Raw genomic sequence first — 27942 nt, forward strand, 5'->3', positions numbered from 1 at the left:
CCCGTTGCTCCTAGAGTCTCATTTGCATATATTAAGACATCATGTTTCTCAGTAATGCGGGCACATATGTACATGGGACCAACACAGATGTCTTCAGCTGCCAAGTGCACATGTAACAGGTCATCCCGTGTCATAGGTACAGATCTGCTGACAGAGGGCCTTTAAGAAACCTTTTCCAAGAATGCAGTGCACATGAAAACTTTTTATTTTATTTATTTTTTAATGCCATTCTGCCTCTTTAAAAGAAAATTACCGTCCAGACAACCCCTTTGGAAAATGACATTTAGAAATAGATATGGGTTTGACGCTGCAGAGAGATGCGTCACCTTTTCTGTTATGCTCCTGTCATCCTGTATGTGTGCAGATATGACTGTAACCTACAGCCACAGGTCTGGGTGAGGACACTGGGCACTGGGACCAGTAGCTCCTATTAACCCCTTCTGAACAATGCTATGTCAATTAATAGGATAATGGTTCCTGTGGATCTTCATAAAAAACTTTTTTTTCCGGCAGGAGGCCAGCATTTTTGCAGGACACCTAACGGATCCGATGATAGTGAGTAAGGATCCAGCGGGCCTCGGCAGAGTCCAAGTGTAGCAGATACAGCAGTTCTGGTGCTCTGCTCCTCTGCCAGAACAGAGTACTGGAATGCTAAAGCGCAGATGTGGACGTAGCCTTGCCTCCAATGACATAATCATCTAGGCAAGCATCCATGACATCATGGTTTGGTTGTAACCATGATGTGCTCATATACCGCCAATCACTGGTATATGGCATTAAACCACTGAGGCCAGTGATTGGCTGCAGCAGTTGTGTGTTATACAGGCATGTCACGACTGCAGCCATGAAGCAGGAGGTTGGAGGAGCTGGAACACAAGTGGTTCGGGACAGTACAATTATTTTTTTTAAAATATATATTATTCTTATAGATTCCTGGCCATTAAAAAAAATGACTCGGACAACCCCTTTAATAAATCTGCCCTATTGTCTATACTGTTTACAGCAGTGTACTGCAATGTACCTCCAATTAACTGTAGAAAAGATAGTAATATATCTAGTATATCTAGCTCTAATGTATGTCAGCTACATATCTGCACCCTCTAATTTACTGTCTCTACTTTTATGGCTGTTCTCACTGTTGAATTCTTTTTTCTGCTGCAGCAAACAGAGCAGTGGTGACGGTTACATCATAGTGGATCCGGTACTGAGAGTCGGAGCTGATAACCATATCCTTGCCTTGGATTGCATCACTATTCAGACTTTCCTGTCCAAATGCTTGGGGCCATTTGATGAGTGGGAGGACAGGCTGAGGGTAGCCAAGGAGTCAGGTAACATCAGTGGCTAGTATTATCTTCTTCAGGTTCCAAACGAAAATGGGATTTGCTGCCGACAAATGAAATCTGTATGGGGACAAACATCCCCTACTTACAATGACTGCTGTATGTAAATGACACTCGTTAATTGGCAGAAATCTGCCCCTGTAAAAAGACGCTAACACAGTGGGTCTTACAGTGCTTAAAGGGGTTATCCCATGACTAATATAAAAAATGAAAATCTGACATCATATAGTACATGATAGTCTTAGCCCTGTACCTCACATGGATCCAGAGATCTCCCCATTCATTGCTATGCTAGATTTATATCAAGCTGACAGCTCAGGGGGCGTGTCTTTTCTGCTACAGCTCAGGAGGCGTGTCTCAGCTCTCCCTATCACAGCTCAGGAGGCAGTTGGAGGATGAGACTGAGCATGTGCGGCCTTCTCAGTGAGCAGGACAAAGAAATAATAAATTAAAAAAACAGTAGGTGGCGCTGTACAGATACATTTTATTGAATAGCTCAGTGGCTGTGCTAAATTTTAAATTCCATTGAGTTGCAAAAGTATTCAGATCCAGGTGCTGGTTTGAAAGATGTACAGTAGAATATTTTTTGTGGGATAAATCCTTTTTAAATAAACAATATTATGATTATCTGATTGATTTATAATGTCATTTTTGTAATTATTTTGTAGGCTACAATATGGTGCATTTTACACCCTTGCAGACACTGGGTACTTCTCGATCTTGTTATTCGTTGGCCGACCAGTTGCAACTAAATCCAGACTTCTCTAGACCTGGAAAGACCTATAACTGGAGTGACGTTGGGAAACTGGTGGAGAAGATGAGGAAAGAATGGAACATGCTGAGCATCACTGATGTCGTGTATAACCACACAGGTGAGAATGCCAGCTATGATTGGTATATGCCCATATTATCGAATTAAACCTGCACTTCTAGTGACACATTCAGAAAACATATTGAGTTACTACTTAGCAAACACCAGGCAAGGAAACTAGTCGTCAGAGTCTGAAATGAATAATTCCCTTTTGTAGGATTTTCAATCTTTCAAAAACATCTTAGTCGTGGAGTTACCAAAAGTCCAATTTCATGTCTAAGAAAGCTTAGATGGGAAGTGGTTTATTTACATTATTATTGTTATTATTATTTATTATTAAAGCGCCATTCATTCCATAGCGCTGTACATATGAAAAGGGGTGCACATACATAATGCAGACAATTGCATTAATCATGAACAAGACGAGTTACAAACTGGTACAGAAGGAGAGAGGGCCCTGCCTGTGAGGGCTTACAATCTACATGGTATGGGAGAAGGACACAGTAGGTGCGGGTGAAGTTGGTCATGGCAGTATAGAGGCAGCAGGGTCACTGGTTGTAGGCTTGTCTGAAGAGGTAGGTTTTCAGGTTTCTTTTGAAGGATTCCACTGTAGGAGAGAGTCTGATATGTTGGGGTAGCAAGTTCCAGAGTGTGGGGGATGCACAAGAGAAATCCTGGAAGCTATTGTGGGAAGAGGTGATGAGAGGAGAGGAGAGAAGAAGGTCTTGTGAGGATCGGAGATTGCGTTTGGGGATGTATCGGGAAAGTAGCTCAGATGTAGGGAGGGGACAGGTTGTGGACGGCCTTTTATGTATTTGTTAGTATTTTGAACTGAATTTGCTGGGCAATGGGGAGCCAGTGAAGGGATTGGCAGAGGGGAGAGGCAGAGGAGTAACCGGGTGAGAGGTGGATTAGTCGGGCAGCAGAGTTGAGAATAGATTGGAGGGGTGAAAGAGTGCTAGATGGAAGGCCACAGAGGAGAGTGTTGCAGTAGTCTAGGCGGGAGATGATGATGGCATGTACAAGCATTTTTGCAGATTCAAAGTTAAGGAAACCGAGGATGCGGGAGATGTTTTTGAGTTGGAGGCGGCAGGTGGTGGAAAGGGCTTGGATGTGCGGTCGGAAGGAGAGGGCAGAATCCAAGGTCACTCCAAGGCAGCGGACTTGGTTGACCGGGGAGAGTGTGCAGCCATTGATCGTGATAGATAGGTCTGTTGGGAGGGTTGAGCAAGATGGGGGAGAGATGATGAACTCTGTTTTATCCATGTTAAGTTTTAGAAAGCGAGAGGAGAAGAAGGATGATATAGCAGATAGACATTGTGGGATTCTGGATAGTAAGGTGGTGATGTCTGGACCAGAGAGGTAGGTCTGTGTGTCGTCAGCATAAGAGTGATGCTGAAAGCCATGGGACTCTATGAGATGTCCCAGGCCAAAAGTGTAAATAGAGAAGAGCAGGGGTCCTAGGACAGAGCCTTGCGGGACACCAAGGTGCAGATGCAGATCTTACATGCAGGCAGCAGTTCATGGACGCTGTTCTGAATATATAACCATTCTAAGATCACCCCATCTATGAGCAGTCTCTTCTATTGACTAACATTATTGGAGCATATGTAAAATACATACAGTTTCTTATCTTAAATACAACGGGAAAAAAAAACTTGAAAATATTGAAAAAACATGTTAATATGAATAAATTCGTAAATGCCTTTACTAATTTATAATGGCTTGTTTTGTCTAGGGGGGAAATCAGTAGAAAAATTAAAATGGCCCCTGCCAGATTCCTTCACATGTAATCTGTCCTAATGACAGCAGGACGCCTGAGTTAGAATGCAGAGCAGGAGCAGGGGCTGTATGGAAGCTCCCTATATTACCTACAGACTTCAGCTGTTATCTGCACCTGCCTCTGAGCTCACCTGTACTCACTGGAACATATGCTGCTGTGTGGGAGGTGGGTCATTATCCAACACTTCCCAGAGTGTGTGTGGTCCTTCATTCCAGTGAGTATGAGCTTTCAGGCAGGTACAGATGATAATATGGGGCCTGATTTATCGTACGCTCGTCTGTAATAACCCTACATGCTGCCAAAGGCTGTGCCTAATTTATAACAAGCCATACGTCTCGTCATACGTCTTCGGCAGTCCATGCGCCTGAACTGAATTTTAGCATTAGAAAACTGCCATAAAAGAAGATAAATGTGGCTGGTCCGCTGGCCCCTCCCCCTCCAGACCCTCATTACACCCCCTTTTTAGGAAATTGGTGAAGGCAGTGGAGAAATGCTACTTTCTTGCTCGTATCATTGGGGGACACAGGACCGTGGGTATAGCTGCTTGCTGCCACTAGGAGGCGACACTAGGCTGAAAAAAGACTTAGCTCCTCCCCTGCAGGCTATATGGCCTCTAGCCTGGAGAGAGCATGTCAGTTTTTAGCTTAGTGTCTGTAGGAGTCAGACCTCCCTGCCTTATGCAGGCGGCTTCCATAGTTGATTTTAGCCTCTCTGTTGTCCTGGGGAGCAAGACCGGAGTCGGATTCCCTCACCGCCCGACGTCCCCACAGAAGCAAAAGGAGGATCCAGGGCAGCCCAGCTCCCCTGCTTCCCGCCAGCCAAGGGGTCACCTAGATCTGCCAAAGAAAAAGACCCTCCCGCCATACCAGACTCCTGCCACTCCGGTGCCAGCTGCTGAGGTGGTGACCCTGCTGGAAAAGGTGACCTTTCGGGTCCACTTAGGGAGGGTGAAGAGAAGAGGAGGAAGATGGGGTGAGTACACGGGACTAGGTAAGTATGTTTAACCCTCTTCCCCCTCCCTCCTTCTTTGGCGGCAATCGTTTTCAAGGGATCCATAGGGTTAACAGGCAACGGGCTCCATTTATCGTAGCCCAGGACCTCTGAAGGCATTCCCTCTCACTCCCCCCGGGTTACACGGGCACATAGGGGGTTAATGGACCATGTCCTCTGGCAGGCGCAGTTCTAACACAGCTGGCAGCCGAGCGCGCCGCTGTGGACCGGGCTCATGCACCTGTCGGACAGGCAGGGAGGGGAGGGGGCTTCCCGCTCCCCGATATCCAGCGCCATGATCCGCCCTTTTCGGGAGCGGGCGCCAAGCGCGCCGCTCCGGAAGGGTTACCGCCCGCACGGTCTGCCGGGCGCCGCAAAATTTAGGCCCCGGCTTCACTTCGGGCCTACCTGTGTGTTCACTCCGGCCCACGCTGTTTTCTTCCCGGCCTGCGGGGTGGACACCCCCGGCCGGTGTGCGCAAGCGGGTGCATTTCGCATCACCGCTGCAGGTCCCTCTGTGCTCCGGTCGACCGGCAGTGCATCCCGGTCGGCCGTGCGACAAAACTGTAGGTCACGGCTTCGCGGCCTACTAGGCTGCAGCTTTTATCCCCTGGTATGGGCGGGGATTTGGTGCTAATTCTTCCCGCCTAGCTTCCCCCTCCCCCAGAAGCCCGCTGAGCCCCGCCCTCGGTCCTCAAGGCAGTTTTAACCCTTCATGGCCAGCCACCTCTTTGAGGCCGGCACCGGATTATCTGGGGTTTCTATCTGCAGTGCAATGTGCTTTAATGTTGATGAATTTAACCCCTTCCTGCCTCTTTCATAAAAAAAAATTAAAAAAAATGTACGTCCATACGGGTCCTGCCCCCCTCAGCCCTCATCACCGCAGGACCACCCTGTCTGTATGGTACCAGACTGGGCCCGTGTCCTATCTCGGACAGAGGAGGGCCTCTCATACTTTCCCAATCCGCCCTCCAGGGTCGTTTGGTTGATAATTCTCCACCTGCGCAATCCAGTGAAGGACCTCTGAAGGATTCCAAATCCGCCCTCCTGGGTCGTTTGGTTGATAATTCTCCACCTGCGCAATCCAGTGGCGGATCTCTGGAACTTCCCAATCCACCCTCCGGGGTCGTTTGGTTGATAAAGCACCACCTGCGCAATCCGGTGGATGGACCTCTAGAAGTTCCCATTCCACCCCCTGGGTAGTTTGGTTGATAAATCCCCACCGGTGCAGCCTGCAACTGCCATGGGCAAGATTCTGAGAGGTAGAACTGCGCTCAAGCGGGCCAGAGCAGGACATATTTCCTACTCGGTCACCTCTGCACCCCACCCTTCCTTCCTAGGGTCACGCTCAGACGCACCCTCCCTGGAGAAGTTCGGTCCGAGGGGGGATCAGTGATTCGGACTCTGACAGGAATCCGGTACAGTCTTCCAAGATTGTGTCCACGGTAGATAGCAGTACTTGTCGTATGCATTACCCCCTTCCTTAGGCGGAGTATTTGCACTACTACTACTACTTACCTTAGGCATTACCTCCTTCTATAGGTGGACTAACTGCACTAGCACTGGTTTCAGTGCCAGCCGTAGGCGTTCCCCCTTCCGTAGGTGGCAGAATTGTATTTTCACTGTGTACAGTACTTGCCGTATTCATTTGCCTCTTCCATAGATGGCGTTATGGCATTATCATTGGTTACAGTGTTTACCGTATGCATTACCCCCTTACATAGGTGGAGTAATTGCACTCCCACCGGGTACAGGACTCACCATATGCATTACCCCCTTCCATAAGCGGCGTAATTTCTCTACCATTGGTTTCAGTTCCTGCCATATGCATTACCCCCTTCCATAGGATGTGTACTTGCACTACCTCGGGATACAGTGCGTTACCCCCCCTTCATAGGTGGAGTAATTGCACTACCACTGAGTGCAGTGCTTGCCGTAGGCATTACCCCCCTCCATAGGTGGAGTAATTACACTACCGTTGGATACGGTTCTGACTGTCGCACTACCCCCTTCCTTAAGCGGAGTATTGCACTACCACTGGATGCTATTTCATCAGTCGCATTGCCATCACCATGCTTCCTGTTGCATTACCCCCTTCCACTAGTGATCCGCTAACGGGGGGATAACTAAGCATCTTGGGATGCTGCAATTCAACTACCCCACAGCTCTAGATGCCTTAGCTTCTTTCACAAGTGGAGCATGGCAGGAGTTGGTACCCGCTGGTGCCCTGTACTCTTCATCTAGTGGTATATGGGTGCCGCCAGTGGATACTGTGGCTAATTCCACGTTGTATCCTTCTTTTCTTTTCGGTGCTGGTTTGGGGCATGAATATGACAACCTCTGTCCTCTCGGGGGGTTACCCAGCAACCATTTTGTGTCCTGGAGACCCCCCCATCTCCATGGGCCTCCACCGTTCCAGTCGGTCATGGTATTTGTCCTCAACAATATGTAGTGCGTACGCCATTGCACATAATATTGTGATTATGTTCCAGCGAGTCGAGTGTTTACTGACTCTGTATTCTCTATCCACCACTCCTCCTTATCTTGGAAAGTGGTTATGCTGGCATTCTGGTTTAGCTACTACAGCTTGTTCTTCTCCACAGGTGCAGCTTTTACGCTAGTGCTAGAGTTCGTAGTCGCTGCAGTGGGGCATCCCCCTCAGGTAGGGGTTCTACCCTGGCGCTAGTTTTGGCGGTTGCTCCTGTTCGGCGCCCTTCCCAGGTGGAGTGTTTAAGGTAAGCTCTACTTAACTGGGGCAGTATGGTACCATGGCTTCTACTGGATGTCCTCAGGCCTCCCCCTCAGTTTTGCGCTGGCGGGGCATGCTGTGACTACTACTGTATGAGGGGTCTTTGCGTTGCCACTACATACTATGGTTCCTCCTGCACAGCTCCTTCGTCAGGTGGCGGATTCTTCTAGCAATGCTGTGTGGCCCCCTCCTCAGCGGGAGTTTGGTGCTAGCAATAGACGTGTGGCTCCCCTTGCATGGCTTCCTCCTCAGGTGGAGTATGGCACTGCCACTAGATCCTGTGGCTACTTCTGTATAGCGCCAGTCTCAGCTGGAGAAGGGGCTTTAGCCCTAGCCTCTTTTTTTTTTCTCCCGTCTTTTTCCTTCTCTAGCTCAGGGTTCGCGGCCACCCCGCAAGCCTTGGTGGCTCCTACGTTACTACTTTCCCCTCATCTGCATTTGCACGGGGTATTGGTTCTGTGGCCTTCTCTTTCCAGCCATGTTCCGGACTCGGCTGGTGGGCTGTGGGTCGTTTGGTGGCGTTTCAGTGAGGAACATGACCTCTCTCTGCAATGTCTTCTTCTCCGCTTTTCATTCTGAGAAGGTGGCATTCCTGGTGGCGGTCTCTTCCACCCGACGAATTTCGGAGTTGGTAGCGCCTTTCTTGTATGTGTATTTTTTTCTTGTCATTCACCCACATAAGGCAGTGCTCCGCCCAATACCTTCTTTTTTGCTGAAGGTAGTCGCCACCTTACACGTCTACACAGACATTGTTTTCCCTTCTTTTTTCCTTCTCCCTTGCATTCTAGAGAGCGAGCTCTCCATCAGCCATGGGATTCGGAGGTTTGCTTGTCCATGACTAGCTCTTTCCGCCGTACGGACTTATACCTAGTTATTCCTGGAGGTCCTTGTAAAGGCTCGACGGCCTCCAAGGGGTCGTTTCCAGGTGGATCTGTTTGACAGTTGCTGAGGCATTCCGCTCCCGGGGCAAGGCACCGCCCAGCGGAGTTACGGTACACCCAACCAGCGGTCGTCGCTTCTTGGGTTCATCTCCACCATGCATCAGCTTCACAGTTGTATAAGGCAGCGTCTTGGTCTTCCTGGCACACGTTCACCAAGTTTTACCAGGTGCTTTCCTAGGCATCGGCAGTTGCTGCTCCGGGCCGCAGGGTCTCGCAGGCGGCAGTGTATTAAGCATTCTCGAGGGCGTTTTTTCCATGGGCGTGTGATTTTTATATATTTTTCCCTCCCTATGGACTGAATTGGGACGTCCCACGGTCCTGTGTCCCCCAATGATACGAGCGAGAAAACAAGATTTTTGCGAACTCGCCTGTAAAATCTCTTTCTCGCTTAGTTCATTGGCGGACACAGCACCCACCCAGTATTTTATTATTGTTAGTGGTGGTAGTTGGTTGCCGGTCGGGTATTCAGCTCGGGTTCACTCCCGCTGGCGTTTGTTGCGTTTACTTTTCCTTCGCACATGTTTCTACTGCTCCTACTGCTTGGGCACAAACTGACATGCTCTCTCCAGGCTGGAGGGGGCATAGCCTGCCGGGGAGGAGCTACCGTATTTTTTCAGCCTAGTGTCGCCTCCTAGTGGCAGCAAGCGTCTATACCCACGGTCCTGTGTCCCCAATGAACTAAGCGAGAAAGAGATTTTACAGGTGAGTTCACAAAAATCTTGTTTTTTCACGACAGAAAAGTGGTGTATATTAATGAGGCCTGTAGTGTTTGACAGAGCTGATAAAGCAGAGAAGGAGCTTCCATACAGCGCCTGCTCTGCATTCTAACTCGCGCTGTCCTGCTGTCATTAGGACGGATTCCATGTGATGGAATCTGACAGCGGCCATTTTAAATTCTCTACTGATCGCCTCTAGATCAAACAATCCATTATAGATTAATAAAGACATTTAGGAATTTAGAAATTTATTCATATTAACATGTTTTTTTAAATTATTTTTCTATTATTATTATTTTTTTGTTTCTTTTCTGACCTTTAGGCAGTTGCCTTACTGTGGATATTTTGACACTTTCCATATTTTTATTACACGATGTAACTGAACTAATTTTACTCATTTTTTCAACAGCTTCTAACAGCAAATGGATTCAAGAACACCCAGAGTGTGGCTTCAACCTTGTAAACTCACCACATCTTAAGCCAGCGTGGCTTCTAGACCGAGCGCTATGGCACCTGACCTGCAGTGTGGCAGATGGAAAGTACGCTGCCCGAGGACTTCCAGCACTAATCCAAACTGACCAGCAGCTAAATGTAAGTTGGAGAGAGTGAAATGTCGTTAGCTCTCATAAAAATGTCCTGTCGTTAAAGATTTATGTTGTATTGTGCACAGCATATTGGTAAATATGGGCACATAGGTAGCTTCCCCGTAAGTCAATGTTCAGCCTTTTCAAAAGGCCTTGAGACATGTCTTGCATAATAACAAAGCCAGTACCTCATCAACAGACAGCTGTTTCGGGCTGATTGGCCCAGTTAAGCCAATAATGTCTGCTCTGCACTAATGAGAAGCAATCACCCTGGAACAGCTGTCTGCAGATGAGATGCTGACTTTGTTATTATCTAAGTTATGTCTCAAGGCCTGTTTAAAAGGTTGAACATTGACTTATAAGATAGCTACCTTCCATGTGTTGGCATTAGGCTGAGTTCACACGGGCGAGTATTCCACGCGAGTGCAATGCGGGAGGTGAACGCATTGCACCCGCACTGAATCTGGACCTATTCATTTCTATGGGGCTGTGCACATGAGCTGTGATTTTCACGCATCACTTATGCGTTGCTTGAAAATCGCAGCATGCTCTATACTGTGCGTTTTCCACGCAACGCAGGCCCCATAGAAGTGAATGGGGCTGCGTGAAAATCGCAAGCATCCGCAAGCAAGTGCGGATGCGGTGCGATTTTCACGCACGGTTGCTAGGAGACGATCGGGATGGAGACCCGATCATTATTATTTTCCCTTATAACATGGTTATAAGGGAAAATAATAGCATTCTGAATACAGAATGCATAGTACAATAGCGCTGGAGGGGTTAAAAAAATAAATAAATAATTTTAACTCCCCTTAATCCACTTGCTCGCGCAGCCCGGCATCTCTTCTGTCTTCATCTTAGCTGTGTGCAGGAAAAGGACCTGTGGTGACGTCACTCCGGTCATCACATGGTCCATCACCATGGTAAAAGATCATGTGACGGACCATGTGATGACCGGAGTGACGTCACCACAGGTCCTTTTCCTGCACACAGCTAAGATGAAGACAGAAGAGATGCCGGCTACACGAGCAAGTGAATTATGGCGAGTTAAATTATTATTTATTTATTTTTAACCCCTCCATCACTATTTTACTATGCATTCTGTATTCAGAATGCTATTATTTTCCCTTATAACCATGTTATAAGGGAAAATATTACAATCTACAGAACACCGATACCAAACCCGATCTTCTGTGAAGAAGTTCGGGTTTGGGTACCAAACATGCCGATTTTTCTCACTCGCGTGCAAAACGCATTACAATGTTTTGCACTCGCGCGGGAAAAATGGCGCATGTTCCCGCAACGCACCCGCACCTTTTCCCGCAACGCCCGTGTGAACTCAGCCTTAGAGACGGAGCTTGCTAAGAGCTGATTTGCATACCCTCTTTCGAAAATACATTGGATGCTTATGCGGTCAGCTGGTTGAAAACCCAGGTAAAGGATGTAAATGTAAAATTGCCAAACCTAATGTAGAGATTGAGGTTATTAAGGGTCTGGCCAGATCACTAGTTCTGAACCAAAATCTTTCTGTGTTATAAATATTAACAACTCTAAAACAGTTGAATTTGAAACAAAAATTTGCCAACAAATAAGCATACAAATGTTCCATTCGTTCAGTTGTCGGCATAAATTTCACGTTTTTTGGAAAGGTGGACCCAGTGTAGAACTTGGTGATTCTGATTTTCGATGTGATATAATGGACATGCCCTGCTAAATAAATAGAATGTTGTACTTGGTGATAATGCGCGGTGGCTTATCCAAGAATGAAATACTGATATATTAGGTGTGGCTTCTAGAATGAAAGTGAGATAAGGAAATTGCACCGCCTTTAAAAACTGCCGTGGGAATAATTATTTGCATTATTTAAAGCAACATGAAAAAATGTGCGGATGACTGGACTGTGTTGACCTTGGTAAAGGTGGCTATACAGTTTAGGCTACTTTCACACTCGCGTTTGGTGCGGATCCATTATGGATCTGCACAGACGGATCCCGCACCGATAATACAACCTCATGCATCCGTTCAGAACAGATCCGTTTGTATTATCTTTAACATAGCCAAAACGGATCCGTCTTGAACACCATTGAAAGTGAATGGGGGGCAGATCCGTTTTCTATTGTGTCAGTGAAAGCGTTTGCCTCCGCATCGTCAGGCGGACACAAAACAGCGTTTTGGTGTCCGCCTCCAGAGCGGAATGGAGGCAGAACTGATGCAAACTGATGCATTCTTAACGGATCCTTATCCATTCAGAATGCATTAGGGCTAAACTGATCCGTTTTGGACCGCTTGTGAGAGCCCTGAACGGATCTCACAAACGGAGTGTGAAAGTAGCCTTAGATAGTGGTCAGCCAAATGCTCTTCCTTCGGACCCCCCACCCCATACACATTCAGCTTGTCCAAGTGCGCATGTGTTATGAATGAGGAAAAGAGAATAAACCTCTACCGGGCAAGAACAAATGTTGAAATTCGGCAGCCTGATACTTTTGTCCTCCGACATCTGCTGTTAAGGAAACCTGGAGACACCTCCATACACATTAGATGCTGAGGCAGTCCGCTCAAATCTAATTTGTATGGTCTACTGTACTCTGACCACAACCTTGTGACTGTCTGATATGCTTAGTCTGTCCTGTTGATTTTTGCAGAATATCCGTGGCATCCTATGGGAGGAAATATTCCCTAAACTCAAACTCTGGGAGTTTTACCAGGTCAATGTGGCTAAGGCTGTTGAACAGTTCAGAGCCCTGCTCACATCTCCAGGTACGGCACACATTTTACTTTAGAGTTTTTTATATATATATACTTTATGAGCTATAATGACACACTTCAGTACAATAAATTGTTTGTATTGCAGGTGCACAGAAGCAGGTAGCAAAATCTGATAAAAAACAGCTAGTAATTATCCAGGACCCGCAATATAGACGCTTTGGAAGCACTGTGGATATGGACACAGCTCTGAGCACGTTCATACCAAACAGGTAGGTCTATTATGTAGATTTCTTAGTAGGTGCCATATTATAGTTCTCCATCTTGATATTATCAAATACCGTTTAATGTCAGTAATTGTAGACCAACGTGTGCACCTCATTTGTGATTGCAGTAATGGGCCGGCAGCTATAGAGGAATGTTGCGCTTGGTTCCGCAAGAGGCTTGAAGAACTGAATGCGGAGAAACACAGGCAGATGAACTTCCACCATGAACAGGTGTCTTAAGAAACCATTGAGTTACATAGTGTACGCGGGGTAAAGGGGCTCATCGGTTCTTATATTGTACAGTATGAATACACTGAATTTCCAGTTTACATAACTGCAGCACTGAAATCTAGAGACTAAAATGCTACAGTCCTAGGGACAGCATTATAATGTGCCTGTAGTTTTTGCCACTCTGCTTCCTCTCAATGGGCACTTTCCAAAGTTCACCAGAATGGCAGAATTACTCAGTGTGTCCTTATGTATAAACATTTTGTGGGGTTGGAATTTGCCTCCTTGCATCTTTGTGCTCCAGTCTTGTGGAGGTCCATTGTGGAGGTCTCACCACAACAGGTGGAGGTCGTACACAGGCTGTGGTCCATCTGTCCATTACAGAATTGTTGTTCATTTAAAGCCAGGCCAGTAGGTGGTCCATTTGGTTTGAGTTTGCCATGACTCAATTCACTAGTGTCTGTCAGGTTTATGTTGTAATCATACTGACCTGATTTAAAGGGTTTCTGTCACCAGATTTAACCCTATTAAGCTAGCTGACATTAGCGATGTGCTAATGTCAGCTAAAACTAACTAGCCTATTCCTACTTTTATCTTTGCCCCCGTTATGCCGGAAATCGAACTTTTATAATATGCTAATTAGCCTCTAGGGGGGGGGGGGGGGGGGGGGGGGGGGGGGCGTTGTTCCTGCTCCTAGAGGCTCCGTTCTCCCACCTTTGTTGCCTCCCTCCAAGTCCTGATTGACAGGGCCAGGCAGCGCTCGCATCTGTCTGCCAGCCCTGTGCTCTGGTGAAATCTCACGCCGTTCAGTATTCGGCGCAGGCGCGGTGAGGGAAAGGCGCTCGCAGGCTGCCAGCTTCCTCACCGCGCCTGCTGTTTAATGCAGTTTTTACCCATACTATTACTCCTGAAGAGTGACACATTTTACATTTTGTTTATTTATTCTTGCATTTAGGCAGTGAATTGCATTTTGGGGACCATGACGTATGAACGGTTGGCAAATCAGGGTCCAAAGCTTGGAGCTGTCACAAGGAAAGATCCCATTGTCACCAGGTATCCACATTTATACTTGATTGTTTGGAATCAGTTAGTTATTCTGGTTACAGATATAAAGGGGGAGATCAAGGTTCTTATGCCACCTTTGTGTCCTAAAAAAAAGTTTCAAATTATGGGGAAAGCAATATTTGCGCTATAATTTGCAACTTTTTTTTGTTTTTCAACACTTTTCTAAAGTTTACTACAATTTACACTAGAAATATCATGAACTATATCTCAAGTCTACCCCTGCTTCTGGCTGGCATAGATTTAAAGGGCCAGAGTTGCACCTAATGTATTGGGGAGCCTGTGCCTCTTAATAAATTAGACAGGAGATCGGCGCTGCTGATCAGACGACTGATGATTGATTTAGAAACCAATAAAAAGGCGACGTGTTTCGACGTGTACGTTACATTTTCATCAGGCCATTGTCTTAATAAATCAGGCCAATCTTATGCCAGAGCACTGGTGATCTAGACTGGCGAAGGAAACACCAGTCTTAATAAATCTCCCCAAAAGATTTTCCCACGGTACGATGGACGTTGCTAGTTTTTCAGTTACATGTCAATTGATTGTGTTGAAAACAGTCATTCCATTAATTGTTTAGGTCAATTATTTTATTTCTGCCAATTCATGAGCGTCACAGATCCAAACCTGTGCTGCCGTCACTCACAGCACAAATGTGTTGCTGCCAGTCATTGCTAGAGGTGTTAAGTGGAACCCACAGAATTTAGCAGTTTTTTTTTGTGCTTTGAGCTGTTTGAGGACAGGAAGAATCCAGTGTCAACAGCAACTGAAGTCAAAGCAAATTCTAAGTGATTACCAGACAGGATGGCACTGCCGGGCATATACTCCTCTTGTAACCGGGCATGTGTTTGTCACTGAATAGATACTGTGAACAGAAAGCATAAGGGCTTTTATTGAGGTGCCCTTATCTCAGTGCCCACCTAATAATGTATAGTAGAAGCAGGGTTTTACTGGAGCACAACTGATTTCAAATGCAACTTTTGCATGGACTTATGTACCAGGGGAGACATTTATCATTTGTGGTTGTTTTTTGTGTCATTTTTAAGTTTGTCTTTGCTTTGTGCGTCTGAACTGGCGCCACTTAATAATATATTTGGTATGAGTGCAATGTGGTTTATACGTTTTTGTCTCTTAAAGGGAACCTGTCACCTCCAAAACACATTTTAATCCGACATCATTACCTTACAGTAGCCCCCAGTGTGTTCCTAATCATGTTTTTCATTCCTCCACTAGTTGTTGTATACTTTATAAAAACGCTGTTTTAATCTGTGTTTTCTCTATCCTCCGAGTCAGCTTGAAGTCAAGGGGGCAGCGGCCTCCTTGCTTCAAGTCAAGCTAAGCCCGCCCCTCACCCGTCCTCCCTTCACTGGGATTGACATCCTGCTGTGAGGCTGGGATCGTGCAAGTCTCGCGCATGCGCGGTGCGCTCCTTGTCACTGCGCGATCCCGTCTCCGGCTCCCGCACTCAGCCGGCCGCTTTCCTCTCTCTGCGCATGCGCCGGGCTTTTCCATCGTGCGCGCGCGCCCGGCGCATGCGCAGAGAGACTAAAGCTCCCTTTAAACATAGACACTTTGAAAAGTATTGAGTCTCACCAAATGTTACAGAACCCTGCAATCAACCTGACTTTGGACAGTTTTGGGCCAAAAAAAACGACATATCTGATTTGATAAAATTCCTCCAAGATGTTTTTACATATAAGGGGCTTCCATTAGCCAAACATACATTTACATCAGTTAGCACCATATTGAAGTGAGGGGATCTTTTAGTTTGTGATGTGTAAAGAGAGCCCGTCACCTCCCTGGAGCCCTATGAAGTACAGTACTACCTGAATAGCACTGCTGCAGTCAGACCTGATCACTTATTTAAATCTGCATTACTAGGCCCCCTTCCTGGGATACATTGAGAGGACTCATGAGCGCACACCTAGAAGTCCTCTCCATTGTGTGCACGTTGTTTACGAGTCCTCTCATTGTATTTTCAGTGCCGAGGAAGAACAGGGAAATTAAGGATCAGGAGTTAACGGTAGTACTGCAGTTAGTAGGACTCCAGGGAGGTAACAGACTCCAATACTTTTGTCAGTCTCTCTACTGAAGTTATGGTGTAGCCCAGGCCTTACTCTGAAACTATTTTTTCCAGTTATTTCACTTTCCCATTTGGAAATATGTCCTTAGAAGAGGAGGAGCCACTTATGCACCAGCCAGAGAAAGGATGCTACTTCCTGGCACACAACGGCTGGGTCATGGGGGATGATCCCTTGAAGAATTTTGCTGGACCGGGTAGAGTTCACTTTACAGTATAAGACTCTCTGAAGTGGTCTGTTTTTATAAGGATATTCTATGGATAGCTAGGGAGCACCTATACATATTTGATATATTTGTATAATCATGCTTATGAAAACTTTTTATTACGGAAATTGTGTTTTTTTAGCATTTTACAGGAGATGATGCTGATGAATAAGTATATTGCTTTATTACTCTGCTTCGTGTCACTGTTATATAGATAAGATGATTATATTATAGCATTATTAATAGCATATACATGGTTACAGGGTGCTTAAATATCTGCTGTTTGGTGATGTTCACATTTAAAAACATGCTGAAAAAATAAGTGCGGTATCGCACATAATTTTTTTTCAGTGCATTTTTTTTTATGTGTCTCTTTTTTGTTCACTTCAGTACAATGCAAAAAAAACATTGAGGTGTTTTTTTATGCTTCCCGTTCATTTCAATGGGAGATTCAGCACAGATTCTTTTTTCCGTGTGCTTTCCCTGCTTTGCAGTCGATTCTGGTGCTGGATGTCACAGCCTCTGTTTGCCATTGGACTGCCTCCCCAGCTATCCAAGCACAGCACCATTCCTTCAGACTGTGGAGTGGCGAGCTGAGCATTGTTTTCGTTACACTCTGTGGTTTTGCAGTGATTTTTGCATAATGGGGTACATGTTAACGCACCCTTATACTTTTTGCCGATTGGCCACACTGTTACCTGTCGTATTACAGTAGCTGGAGATCCTGAATTTACAGACATCTGTAGTTTTCCCATTAACATGAATATTCAGCTCTGCAAATTGTGTGTGTTAGCTGGCCAAGCATTTTAAATAGCTTGTTTGGGTGACAGCACTTGCTGCCACCTCCCATGCACTTGCATGCTTGGCCAAGTATGCATGAGGAGCATGCAATCTAACATTGATGGCCAGATTTAGAATATGTAACTAACCTAACAAATACTAACAGGTATAGTCTCAGCTCATTATAATATAAATGGTAAGTACCTAAATGTACCACTAGCAAAAACAAAAAAAGCTAATTTTTTATTTTGTCAGCGCAACAATGATGTTACATATGCTCTCTTAGTTCAGATATAGTACTTGTCGTGTCATTAGATTTATACCTATAAAACTGGCTGACCTGTTACATGTGCGCTTGGCAGCTGAAGACATCTGTGTTGGTCCCATGTTCATATGTGCCCGCATTGCTGAGAAAAATGATGTTTTACTATATACAAATAAGCCTCTCGGAGCAATGGGGGTGTTGCTGTTACACTTCTGCAACTGCCACACCCCTTCCCTTTGATTGACAGGGCCAGGCAGTGAAAATGTCATCATGCCTGCCTGGTCCTGTCAATCAGTGCAGAGGACTCAGCAGTTGCAGAGAGCGCAGAGCCTCTAGGTGTAACGGTAACTCCCCATTGCTCCTAGAGGGACATTTGCATATAATAAAACATACATTTTTCTCAGCAATGCGGGCACATATGAACATGGGACCAACACAGATGCCTTCAGCTGCCAAGTGCACATGTAACAGGTCTGCCAGTGTCATAGGTACAAACCTGCTGAGAGAGGGCCTTTAAATATTTACTGCTGTATTCACTGTGTCCACCTGCTGCTAATAATGCAAGGAAGAAAGAAGACGGGAAATGATTTAATCTGTTTCTACTAAGAAATTGCTATACTATATATGTATCATTACCATTGACAATGATATATACAGGGAGTGCAGAATTATTAGGCAAGTTGTATTTTTGAGGATTAATTTTATTATTGAACAACAACCATGTTCTCAATGAACCCAAAAAACTCATTAATATCAAAGCTGAATATTTTTGGAAGTAGTTTTTAGTTTGTTTTTAGTTTTAGCTATTTTAGGGGGATATCTGTGTGTGCAGGTGACTATTACTGTGCATAATTATTAGGCAACTTAACAAAAAACAAATATATACCCATTTCAATTATTTATTTTTACCAGTGAAACCAATATAACATCTCAACATTCACAAATATACATTTCTGACATTCAAAAACAAAACAAAAACAAATCAGTGACCAATATAGCCACCTTTCTTTGCAAGGACACTCAAAAGCCTGCCATCCATGGATTCTGTCAGTGTTTTGATCTGTTCACCATCAACATTGCATGCAGCAGCAACCACAGCCTCCCAGACACTGTTCAGAGAGGTGTACTGTTTTCCCTCCTTGTAAATCTCACATTTGATGATGGACCACAGGTTCTCAATGGGGTTCAGATCAGGTGAACAAGGAGGCCATGTCATTAGATTTTCTTCTTTTATACCCTTTCTTGCCAGCCACGCTGTGGAGTACTTGGACGCGTGTGATGGAGCATTGTCCTGCATGAAAATCATGTTTTTCTTGAAGGATGCAGACTTCTTCCTGTACCACTGCTTGAAGAAGGTGTCTTCCAGAAACTGGCAGTAGGACTGGGAGTTGAGCTTGTCTCCATCCTCAACCCGAAAAGACCCCACAAGCTCATCTTTGATGATACCAGCCCAAACCAGTACTCCACCTCCACCTTGCTGGCGTCTGAGTCGGACTGGAGCTCTCTGCCCTTTACCAATCCAGCCACGGGCCCATCCATCTGGCCCATCAAGACTCACTCTCATTTCATCAGTCCATAAAACCTTAGAAAAATCAGTCTTGAGATATTTCTTGGCCCAGTCTTGACGTTTCAGCTTGTGTGTCTTGTTCAGTGGTGGTCGTCTTTCAGCCTTTCTTACCTTGGCCATGCCTGTGAGTATTGCACACCTTGTGCTTTTGGGCACTCCAGTGATGTTGCAGCTCTGAAATATGGCCAAACTGGTGGCAAGTGGCATCTTGGCAGCTGCACGCTTGACTTTTCTCAGTTCATGGGCAGTTATTTTGCGCCTTGGTTTTTCCACACGCTTCTTGCGACCCGGTTGACTATTTTGAATGAAACGCTTGATTGTTCGATGATCACGCTTCAGAAGCTTTGCAATTTTAAGAATCTCACTATTTTTGACTTTTCTGAGCCTGTCAAGTCCTTCTTTTGACCCATTTTGCCAAAGGAAAGGAAGTTGCCTAATAATTATGCACATCTAATATAGGGTGTTGATGTCATTAGACCACACCCCTTCTCATTACAGAGATGCACATCACCTAATATGCTTAATTGGTAGTAGGCTTTCGAGCCTATACAGCTTGGAGTAAGACAACATGCATAAAGAGGATGATGTGGTCAAAATACTCATTTGCCTAATAATTCTGCACTCCCTGTAGATGCTTGCCTAAAGAAATTACATGAAAATATATCAAAATTGTGTTTAGTTACATACAGACTATATGTGAGATAGCTGTTTCTTTAGGGCAGTATGCCACCTGTTATGTCTCAGTTTCCTAATGAGCATCAATTACCCTACTTAAAGTGTAACTGCCATTTCACTACCAAAAATGAAATTCCTAACATATGTGATGCTGAAGGGAAGATATTTATGAAGCTTAATTTTTCAGTTAATTTTACCTTTCTGATGTCTGTATTCAACCCTTAGCAACCCTAATTCTCTGTGCCTCTATTTCAGCATCTTCCTAAGATGGGCTCTGCTGCACTTCTTGTGGTGATCTTTGCCATGTCCTTGAGGCCATCCTGTATTTCCCTCACTTCCATAAGCCCTTGCTCTCCTCACATGAACTAGCAAGACCAATCAGAAGGCAGATAACTTCCCCCACTACCCCAGAGCAGTGTGTACCCTCTCACATCCAGCTAACCAGAGACAGACAAGACCAATCAGAATTCAGATAACTTCCCCCACTACCCCAGAGCAGTGTGTATCCTCTCACATCCAGCTAACCAGAGACAGACAAGACGAATCAGAATGCAGATAACTTCCTCACTACCCCAGAGCAGTGTGTATCCTATCACATCCAGCTAACCAGAGACAGACAAGACCAATCAGAATGCAGATAAGTTCCCCCACTACCCCAGAGCAGTGTGTATCCTCTCACATCCAGCTAACCAGAGACAGACAAGACCAATCAGAATGCAGATAAGTTTCCCCACTACCCCAGAGCAGTGTGTATCCTCTCACATCCAGCTAACCAGAGACAGACAAGACCAATCACAATGCAGATAACTTCCCCACTACCCCAGGGCAGTGTGTATCCTCTCACATACAGCTAACCATAGACAATTACATAAAATCAGTAAGCATTTGTTTTAGCTTCTTAATAGTCACCTGTGAGCTCTGCAGCTGCTCCCTCATTCTCCTCCACACTGACAGGGACGGGGGGACGGGGACGGCGGACTGCTTTAGCAGCTCATATGTCTGGTTTGGTACCAGCTAGAGATATGGTATTGTCTGAAAGCTGACATTCCAAGATTTCAGACAATACCAGAATGACAGCAATATGTTCAGTACAGGTGAAGATATCACTGATAGAAATCGGGATGCTTTGGATGAAGCTGAAAGTGAAAATAAAAGCAGGTTTTACCCGCAATTATTCCTGACTCGATTTCTAACAGTGATTTCTCCTCTGTTGCTTGGATTTTTGCTCTCATTCTGGTCTTGTATGAAAGCCTGGAATGTCAGCTTTCAAACAAAACCAGTTGCATGTTTTTAGCTGCTAACATTCAGGAGAAAGCAGCATCTAAAGCAGCCCTCCCCCTCCAGGCACTGTGCTCCTCCTCCTTCCAGTGCTCTCCCCGTCAGAGAGGAGGCGGCTGCACATGACAGCGCTGTGGGAAGAGGCTGCAGAATAGGAGAGTAGCACACATTTGTGGGAGTTATCAGGTAAAACTGAAAATGATTACATTTTTAAGCACAAAAACACTTACACAGCAGGGTGTACTATACCATTAGGGTATAAAAAAATGAACCGGCAGTTACACTTTAAGCTACTTTCAAGGCATCGCACTGACCCGAGCCAGAGTCCTACTGTGTACCGATGAGAGGCAAGCACCGTGGAACAGCTGTAAAAAAATCTGGCCTGGCTGTTTTCCCTCATTCTATTCCAAGGCTTGCTAAAAAGAGATTTTGACTCCTAGGGAGCCACTTCCAAGTGGTGGTGCCGAGTGACATAAATGCATACTAATCGGCATTACACACGGTTGCAGCCAGTAAACAATTCCTCTTTTTCCAGATTCCAATGTGTACCTGCGCAGAGAGCTTATTTGCTGGGGGGACAGCGTAAAGCTGCGCTATGGTGACAAGCCGTCAGACTGTCCGTATCTGTGGAATCACATGAGGAAATACACAGAAATCACTGCCACGCACTTTCATGGAGTTCGTCTTGACAACTGCCATTCTACCCCTATTCACGTTGCTGAGGTATGTAGCCCTGCATATGGTGAAATGTCACGCTGTGTTATGTTTGGGCCAAAGACACAAGGTGTGATGATGTGAGCCTCAGCAGTGATTCCTAGCCCATGGTGAAAAAAAGATTAAAGGGGTTGTCTCACTTCATGTGGCATTTATCACGTAGATAAAGTTAATACAAGGCACTTACTAATGTATTGTGATTATCCATATTGCCTCCTTTGCTGACTGGATAAAAAATTTCCAGCACATTATACACTGCACGTATCCAGGGGTTATGACCACCGTGCAACCCAGAAACGGTGGCCATACTTGTACACTGTAGGAAAAAGCACTGGTCTGTCTCCGTACAGTATTACAATGTTTGGGCTCCAATGAACTGAAGTAAGTTATTCGTTCAATAACTTCAGTAGTTGATTTTTAAAGTGGAAAACCACTTTAAAACTTAAAACCGAACTTGGCTTCGGTTCCGACTACTAGTTGGAACCAAAGCCGAATTCGGTTTCAAGTTTTAAAGTGGTTTTCCACTTTAAAAATCAACTACCAAGGTTATTCAAAAGGTTATTCTGAAGTTTTGAACGAAGCGACTTCGGATGACGCATCTGAAGCTCGCTTCTCTCAACACTAGCCGAGATCATGGGAGCATACATGGACACGCATGCACAGCAGCTGTCAGCCCAGCCACCTTGTATCTGTGCTGCCGTGCTGACCATAATCTCTGGAACGTGCAGTGTATATATGTGATGGAAGAATGAATCCAGCCAGCAAATTAAGGAATATGGACAATCGCAATGCATTAGTAAGTGCCGTGTATTAACTTTCTCTACATGATAAATGCAATTTCCTGAAGTGAGACAACCCCTTTAAAATTAGTGAATTGAAATTCCCCCAGGCTTCCATGTCAGTATCTCAGCAGAAGAGTGGCATAGGCAGTGTATTCTCTGCTGATGGCTTTTCTGGGCAACAGTAGGGAATTTAATTTCCCTGCCACTACCCATCTGTATGATCAAATTGTTTTATATATGTGCAGGTTCTTTAAAAGTGAACCAATGCTAAATGTATTTGAGAGGAATTTTAAAAGGTTTGAAAACGAATCAAAAATACCTTACATAGTTTTTATTCATCTGTAAATACATATTAAATATGAATAGAAAATATATTATAAATACATGTGATTATATATTTAAAACACAAGCTGGAGGAGCTGAGCAGATTCATCTATAGTTTTATAAGAAAAGATCTAGTAAAACCTGTAACTTATTCATTTTAATCTCTGCTCATTCTATGCTGAGGAGTCCAGTGGGCGGTCTTATCAGTGATGCACAGCCTTCCCTGGATGACTGCATACAGACAAAGCTGCCAATCACTAAGTAGGACCACCCACTGGACTCTTTAGTGGTGTGACAGAAGTCCTTTAAAGCTCTGCTCTTTCTTACTTAAAGTCTTTTTTTTTTTTTTTTGGCTACTTATAATCCCTATACTGCGATATATCAATATATAATGCTATTACTCATTTTGGTTCAGTAGTTAATAAAAAAAACGGACTTTTATAATATGCAAATTACCTGTCTACCAGTAGTAGGGCGGCTACTTACTGGTAGCAGCCGCATCCTCCTTTCATAATGACGCCCCCTCCTCTTGTTGATTGACAGGGCCAGCGAACTCGCTCGTCCTCTGGCTGGCCCTGTCTGCATTCAAAATCTGGCGCCTGCGCCTTACCTGTCTTCAGTCGGCGCAGGCGCACTGAGAGGAGGACGCTCGCTCGGCCGATCCTTCCTCAGTGCGCCTGCGCCGGGTGTAGATGTGACGTCATCGGCGCAGCCGCATTGAGGATGGAGCGGCCGAGCGAGCGTCCTCCTCTCAGTGCGCCTGCGCCGACTGAAGACAGGTACGGCGCAGGTGCCAGATTTTGAATGCAGACAGGGCCAGCCAGAGGACGAGCGAGTTCGCTGGCCCTGTCAATCAACAAGATGAGGGGGCGTCATTATGAAAGGAGGATGCGGCTGCTACCAGCAGGGTGTAGATGTGACGTCATCGGCGCATTGAGGATGGAGCAGCCGAGCGAGCGTCCTCCTCTCAGTGCGCCTGCGCCGACTGAAGACAGGTACGGCGCAGGCGCCAGATTTTGAATGCAGACAGGGCCAGCCAGAGGACGAGCGAGTTCGCTGGCCCTGTCAATCAACAAGAGGAGGGGGCGTCATTATGAAAGGAGGTTTCGGCTGCTACCAGCAAGTAGCCGCCCTACTTGCTGGTAGACAGGTAATTTGCATATTATAAAAGTCAGTTTTTTTTTTATTAACTACTGAACCAAAATAAGTAATAGCATTATATATTATACAATATGTCAATATGTGTACACACTGTTTAAAGGGCATCTGTCAGCAGATTTGTACCTATGACACTGGCTGACCTGTTACATGTGCACTTGGCAGCTGAAGGCGTCTGTGTTGGTCCCATGTTCATACATGCCCGCATTACTGAGAAACATGAGGTTTCAGTATATGCAAATGAGCCTCTATGAGCAACGGGGGCGTTGCCGTTACACCTAGAGGCTCTGTGCTCTCTGCAGTTCCCACAACCTTTGCCCTTTAATTGACAGGGCAAGGCAGGCGTGATGATGTATTCACTATTTAGCCCTGTCAATCAAAGTGCAGAGGGCACGGCAGTTGCAGAAAGAGCAGAGCCTATAGGTGTAATGGTAACGCCCCCGTTGCTCCTAGAGGCTCATTTGCATGTACTAAAACATAATTTTTCTCAATGCGGACACATATGAACATGGGACCAACACAGATTCCTTCAGCTGCCAAGCGCACATGTAACAGGTCAGCCAGTGTCATAGGTACAGATCCGCTGACAGATGTCACTAATAAAGTGAATGACTTGAGATTACATTTCTTGAAGACTTTTATACTGATCTCTCTCCTCCTCCTTGTATAAATGGCTGTAAGGCCCAGTTTACACGTTGGTTATTTCCATCAGTTATTGTGAGCCAAAACCAGTAGTGAAGCCTACTCGGAGATGAGGTGCAATGGAAAGATTTCCTCCTGTTGTGTTTTATTTGACCCGCACCTGGATTTGGCTCATAATAACTGCTGGAAATAACTGACCAAATAACTGAAGTGTGAACTGGGCCTTAGGTACACTCGTGTCTATGAATAAGTGAATGTAAAAATAAAATGTCCCACTTGTGTGAAGTCTGCGATGTGTATCATACATAGCACTTTGTATCTGTAGGAAATGCTGGCCGCAGCCCGGTCAGTCAGACCCAATCTTTATGTGATTGCGGAGCTCTTCACAGGCAGTGAATATATCGACAATGTGTTTGTCAACCGCCTGGGGATAACCAGCCTCATTCGAGGTATCTGCTTGTGGAGCTGCTGCTCTGAAGGATGTTAATGCTGCAGTCACATACTAAATGCTGCCATGTTTTTCTTTTTCTACCCCCTAACTCTCTGCTCCTCATGGTTTTCTTCCCTTAATTTCTTACCTTTCTTTTACACTGTGCTGTCCATGCATGGATACTTACCTCCATGTCTACCCCAAATCTGTGCCTAGCATTTCACTTACCCCAATTCCTTCTCTTTACTTCACTTCTTATCTGCACCATTACGTCTTGTCTTTTATGTTTATTCTTGTTTTTATCCCTTCATTACTATTTTCTTGGTTTCTCTCCATCCTGTCTCACCTCTTACTTCCACTCCTCCATTCTTCTGGTTTTCTGCTCTTGTTCCCTTCATTCATTTGTACTTCTTTTGATTTGTGGCACATGTTTCTTGTCGACCTTCATCCTCTCCTCATTGCACTCCTCTTCTGCATGCACCTTCTGTTCTCCGCCCCCTTCTCTTCTGCATGCACCTTCTGGTCTCCGCCCCCCTTCTCTTCTGCATGCACCTTCTGGTCTCCGCCCCCCTTCTCTTCTGCATGCACCTTCTGGTCCCCCCCTTCTCTTCTGCATGCACCTTCTGGTCTCCGCCCCCTTCTCTTCTGCATGCACCTTCTGGTCTCCGCCCCCCTTCTCTTCTGCATGCACCTTCTGGTCTCCGCCCCCCTTCTCTTCTGCATGCACCTTCTGGTCCCCCCCTTCTCTTCTGCATGCACCTTCTGGTCTCCCCCCCCTTCTCTTCTGCATGCACCTTCTGTTCTCCGCCCCCTTCTCTTCTGCATGCACCTTCTGGTCTCCGCCCCCCTTCTCTTCTGCATGCACCTTCTGGTCTCCGCCCCCCTTCTCTTCTGCATGCACCTTCTGGTCTCCCCCCCTTCTCTTCTGCATGCACCTTCTGGTCTCCGCCCCCCTTCTCTTCTGCATGCACCTTCTGGTCTCCCCCCCTTCTCTTCTGCATGCACCTTCTGTTCTCCGCCCCCTTCTCTTCTGCATGCACCTTCTGGTCTCCGCCCCCCTTCTCTTCTGCATGCACCTTCTGGTCTCCGCCCCTCTTCTCTTCTGCATGCACCTTGTGGTCTCCGCCCCCCTTCTCTTCTGCATGCACCTTCTGGTCTCCGCCCCCCTTCTCTTCTGCATGCACCTTCTGGTCTCCGCCCCCCTTCTCTTCTGCATGCACCTTCTGGTCTCCGCCCCCTTCTCTTCTGCATGCACCTTTTGGTCTCCGCCCCCCTTCTCTTCTGCATGCACCTTCTGGTCTCCGCCCCCTTCTCTTCTGCATGCACCTTCTGGTCCCCCCCTTCTCTTCTGCATGCACCTTCTGGTCTCCCCCCCCTTCTCTTCTGCATGCACCTTTTGGTCTCCGCCCCCCTTCTCTTCTGCATGCACCTTCTGGTCTCCGCCCCCCTTCTCTTCTGCATGCACCTTCTGGTCTCCGCCCCCCTTCTCTTCTGCATGCACCTTCTGGTCTCCGCCCCCCTTCTCTTCTGCATGCACCTTCTGGTCTCCGCCCCCCTTCTCTTCTGCATGCACCTTCTGGTCTCCCCCCCTTCTCTTCTGCACGCACCTTCTGGTCTCCCCCCCTTTCTCTTGTTCCTCCCGGTCTTCCCTGCTGTTTGTAGTACTTGCTGGATGCTGCTAGGAAGCTGCGGCCGGACTTGTATGTAGTAGCTGAGCTGTTCACTGGGAGTGAGGATCTGGACAATGTGTTTGTCACTAGGCTGGGCATCAGCTCCCTCATACGAGGTAGGCTGCTGGGTTTCTGCATGCATTAACTCCGCTAAGACTTCTGCTTTTCTAACTGGATAATGTATATCGTAAAGATTTCATTGTTTTTGTAATTGTTGAACCTTGGAAGTTGTGCACTCGTTATAGGAAACACAATTTAGAATAGGAATCTGATTCAGTAGACTCATAGAGTTCATACCCATCTGAGCTAGGCCTCCCATACACCACTGTAGTACAGGCCATAGACACTCTATATGGTGCCTTCATATAGCATTATATTGCATTGACACCTAGAAGCAATGCCACATGTGATGTGGGATACAGAAGTACAGTGTGACCCTATAGGCCGCCATGGGTCGTGTCCTGCATTATACAACTCGGGGCAAAGGCCGAAAAGCTTGTTCTCTTATTAGCCATCAGTCATTGCTATTTCTTACCATTAAGAGCATGGCCATACACAACGTGTCCGCAGTGGATCTGCTGGACTGTCGCAGCAGACAAATTCACACTGAATAGTACGGATGTCGTTACGGAATCCGTTGCGGAAATGCTGTGGGTTTGCCGCAGATTTCACACCCTGCATTGCAAAGAGTGAAACCCACTGCAGAAATCTGCAGCATAAATTGACCTGCTGTGGATTTAGAATCCGCACCACGTGTAAAGTTATGCGATTTTTTTTTTTTATATTACATCTACGATGCTGCTATTTTATTCACTGTGGAGTTTTCCATACACAGGTCCACTGCAGAAAGTCCGTAGTGTACACCCCCCACTTGGTTGACTTACCTGCTTCCCAGCGCGGCTCCCCACTTCTTCTTCTCCAGGCCTGTGATGCTGTGCAGCGCTCCCTCGATGTCAACCGGAGACTCGATCCCCCTGTGTCATGTGACCGTTTGTTGTGACCTAAAGGAAGCTGGTCACTGGTGCAGCCAGTGCTTGGCTGCAGCTGGCATCAAAACGGATGTTGGTATTGAGGGTGCCCAGCAGAACATCGCAGGCCAGGAGGAGAAGGAGTGGGGAGCCACCGCAGGAAGCAGAGAAGTCATCTTTCCTTTACAGGTCCAGCCAAGGGAGGAGGGGAGGGCCAACCCCCCCCCCCC

General features: G+C 46.1%; 1 protein-coding gene across 4 annotated transcripts in view; it reads left to right on the forward strand.

The window, feature by feature from the left end:
- The window catches only part of AGL (amylo-alpha-1, 6-glucosidase, 4-alpha-glucanotransferase), a 141947-nt gene that overhangs the window by 53325 nt on the left and 60680 nt on the right, over positions 1-27942 (forward strand). For 3 of the 4 annotated variants that reach the window (XM_040407326.1, XM_040407323.1, XM_040407325.1), the window contains exons 4-13: positions 1162-1328; positions 2009-2212; positions 9740-9921; positions 12557-12671; positions 12766-12889; positions 13012-13114; positions 14067-14164; positions 16311-16450; positions 21560-21747; positions 24970-25093. In XM_040407326.1, coding sequence (XP_040263260.1) covers positions 1162-1328; positions 2009-2212; positions 9740-9921; positions 12557-12671; positions 12766-12889; positions 13012-13114; positions 14067-14164; positions 16311-16450; positions 21560-21747; positions 24970-25093 — 1445 coding nt within the window. Of the gene's footprint in view, positions 1-1161; positions 1329-2008; positions 2213-9739; positions 9922-12556; positions 12672-12765; positions 12890-13011; positions 13115-14066; positions 14165-16310; positions 16451-21559; positions 21748-24969; positions 25094-26736; positions 26861-27942 lie in introns of all 4 variants that reach the window. The other variant, XM_040407327.1, reaches the window with a different exon arrangement.

Source organism: Bufo bufo, chromosome 9 (genome assembly GCF_905171765.1).
Source record: "Bufo bufo chromosome 9, aBufBuf1.1, whole genome shotgun sequence".
NCBI lineage: Eukaryota > Metazoa > Chordata > Amphibia > Anura > Bufonidae > Bufo > Bufo bufo.